Here is a 3,444-nt window from a genome sequence, read left to right as displayed (position 1 = left end):
AGAGACTGGCCCTGGGGCACACACTGAACAGCGATTTGCACAGACAGTCCGCATCAACTGTCACGGCCGGACTGTGACACAAGATCGGAACAGAGCGTGAAAACACCGAGTCTGGCAATAGCAAAAAGTCCCACAGACGGAAAGAAAGTCACTCCAGCCACAACCAACTTGAAAGGACTGAAAAATCCGAGACCCACTGTTTTTCCTGTGCAAGTTTTCAAGCCTGTCTTGATACTACTAATAGGCTTGCTCAGGCTATAGGAGTCAACCGTTTCTCCTGCCGCCGCCGTCACCGCCACCGCCGCCGCTCAGTGGCTGCCTGCTCGCACACACAAACAAGCGAGGCTAAACGACTGACCTATTGGATTCGGAGAGGCGAATTAGGCGCACGCGCGCGTGTGATTGTCAGTTTACCGTGCGTGCTTTACTCGATAAGCCTCCGCCAGGCCCACAGACCTCCGCCCTCCTTCGCCTTCTGTTTAGCATTTTCTGCTTTTTGTTGCTTCTTGATTCTCAGCCCGAGGGGTCGACTTTCAGTCAGCCAGTGAGGCATTGTACGACAACTACTACTTCGACTACTGTTCACAGGAAGAGGAGTTGGTTTCCTTCTCTGCTTTTTTTGCCATTGCTCGGACGGTTTCTCTTCTTACTTTTTTCCTCCACCAGCTAAAAGGGAGAGAGAGAGATATATAGAGAGAAGGAGAGTGCAAGTGATCAGCGGTGAGGCGACCCCGTTGTTTGGACAGCCAGAGAAAGTGACACCAAAACTGTCAAAAGTCTCACCTCTCATCAGCGAGGGTGGTCCCCGTTGCAGTCTCTACGCTTGACGAAAATGCCACAAGCGCTATAACGGACTAAGACAGCGAGAGAAAAAAAAGTGTGCGTTTGTCTCCTATAGCCTTTGCACCTTCGGCCGCTGAAAAGGACTCTAACCCTTTTTTTGTTTTATATAATCCACCTTTTGTGTGTCGCGGAGTATACGGACTGACTGACTGACACGCTGTCTGCGCTGGAGTTGGACATGACACGCGGACACGCAGGAGAAAGAAAAAAAGACCGGTGTGACACTATGTAATTTGCCGACAACAGGAAACCCTCAGGCTATATAGAATGGAGATTCTGTTGGGCTGTCTTTTTCCTTCCCCAAGCAGTGTTTAAGGCATCGCTGTGCTAATTAGAACCATGTTGTGACAACCGGTTGTCTTTGGAACAGTGTCAACTCGGCCCCAGCATCTATCATCCTACGTGGGACTATTTTCAAGTTGTGTCAGTGTTTGTTTGACGTGACACTATTCTGTGCATGAAACCCAATTTTTCTTCACCTTTTATACAAAGCAGCTGACAGCAACATTATCCAGACTTATCAGTTACTACTTCTGCAGTAAAAAAAACCCAAAAAAACCCACCCCACCACAGATAAAGAAAATAACATTTTTCTCTCGAGAAATGTCTCCGTTTCTACAGCAAGATTTGATGTGGTAGGAATTACTTCAAAATTTTGCCACAGCTCCTCAAATCTCAGAGACAATTTTGGACCAGTCTTGCCATATCAGCTGATTGTCTCTGCAGTGCTATTTTCACCTGTCGGGAGGGACTGATTCGGAGGACATGTCTTTTCCCCAGTTCGCCGCCGCAGCAGTAGCCGCAGCTGGTTTACCTTCCTCCGTTCCGCAGACCACGGCTTCGTTACCTCCATCGTCACAGGTAAGTGATTTCTCACGCTCGACTGACATTGTGTGTATTTTGCTTCATTTACAAACATACAATAGCTGCTTCTTTACCCCAATCGAATAATAGTCTGTGTATACCTTCCTTCCCCCCTCCCCCCACCCCCCATAGCATAATACAAACAATATAATAACAGTTTTGTTTACTCCAAAGTCCCAGGAAATTGAACATTGGAGTGTTTATTATTATTCCCATAGCATACGACAAGCATTATATATATACTTCGTTGCCTCCACACGTCAATTATTTCTCTCTAGTTATTAGAATAGAATTTTGTATAACTATCTATAAGGCTATATGCATGATGTGTGTATTATCCTTTTCTACCTCGCATGGGTAGGTGATGTCTCACAAGGTGTGCATTTGTTTGTTTGTTTATAGCATCCGAGTAACATACGGTATATAACAGCTTTGTTATATGGCCTCATCGTTTGGATATTGTAGAGATTTTGCAAACAAAAAACGTTTGTGATAATTGTTCCGTTGCCCTGCCGTCAAAAGAACTAGTGATTTCTCACTACACCGGGTATTGCGTGCATGTATTTTTGTGTGTGGATTTAACAAATATATAATAGCGGTTTATTTTCCCCATTCCTCAGACTGGAAGTAAGTGAGCAATGTGTGCATTATTTCCCTGTAGCATACTACAAACATATATATAGTAACTGCTTTGGTACCTTATTGGCACAGGTAGAATGCATGCATGTATTTTTTCCTCACAAATATTCGACAAACTTATAACGGCTCCGTCACTAAAATACATCAAACAGAACACGTATGCATTTTGTATCGCAGGATCAACGGTCACTTTGTCACGAAGAAGGTTTGAACCTTTCAAAATCCTAGCGATATTCGCAGTAAATTTCAAGGAACGTAAGCCTATAATATATAATTAATAATCTTTGTTTTTCTGATATTTGATTTAAGACAATAATGCGTTAGAAAATTACCCACACTTGGATTGGCACCACATATAGAATACAGATTAACGGTCATAACATTCTCGTGCTTTTAATTTACTTTTACTATTTTATTTTTGCTTTGCTGATCGGGCTGTGAACTTTTCAATATGATTAACCCGGGACATGCCTAATTTGTAAATTGAATTTGGGGACTGTTTTGTATAAACTGAATTTGGGGTGGGCAGTCTGGCAACGATCAACTGTCACTCCCATACCTTTTATCGCTTATTGTCTTGTTTTACCACAGCAGAATAATAGCTCAATAATTTTATTTGCTTTCAAGTTTAAGGAGTAGGTATAATATGTTTATACCACTAAATGCATATTGTTTACTCGATAATATGCATAACAATAGTTTCTTTAATTCTTTTCAAATTTATTTTCCTTGAGTTTTTGTGTCGAAGTTCTGAGACTGAAAGAGTACATATTGTATCCCTTTTCAGTCTACTGGGATAAAATTAGATTGTTCTGCTAATGATTTTCCCACGCAAAATGTTTGAATTTACAACTAATCAGAAAAATAATACTCGATCGCGTTTCATTGCAAAAATGTTCGGCAATTTAATTTCTGTACTTTCTATAGTCTACTTAAATTGCCAAAGAATACGGCTGTTTGTTGAAGACCTCTGTTTATTCATAGGCCGCACTGCGGAATGTACATTTATTGTGAATATACTTTCTACTATTGTTTTTATCAGCATCTCTTAATAAGGAAATAAACTGTATATACATATGATCAGAAATATATTAAACA

At 41.4% G+C, this 3,444-nt stretch overlaps 1 protein-coding gene across 2 annotated transcripts in view; it reads left to right on the top strand.

The window, feature by feature from the left end:
• Positions 1 to 206: 206 nt before the first annotated feature.
• The window catches only part of LOC138972961 (iroquois-class homeodomain protein irx-2-like), a 54,892-nt gene continuing 51,654 nt past the window's right edge, over positions 207 to 3,444 (top strand). The window contains exon 1 of one of the 2 annotated variants that reach the window (XM_070345618.1): positions 207 to 1,704. In XM_070345618.1, coding sequence (XP_070201719.1) covers positions 1,609 to 1,704 — 96 coding nt within the window. In that variant the 5' untranslated portion in view covers positions 207 to 1,608. The remainder of the gene's footprint in view (positions 1,705 to 3,444) is intronic. The other variant, XM_070345626.1, reaches the window with a different exon arrangement.

The sequence above is a fragment of the Littorina saxatilis genome, linkage group LG1, assembly GCF_037325665.1.
Source record: "Littorina saxatilis isolate snail1 linkage group LG1, US_GU_Lsax_2.0, whole genome shotgun sequence".
NCBI lineage: Eukaryota > Metazoa > Mollusca > Gastropoda > Littorinimorpha > Littorinidae > Littorina > Littorina saxatilis.
Note: the sequence above shows the minus strand (reverse complement) of the source record. Positions and strands in the feature narration are given on the sequence as shown.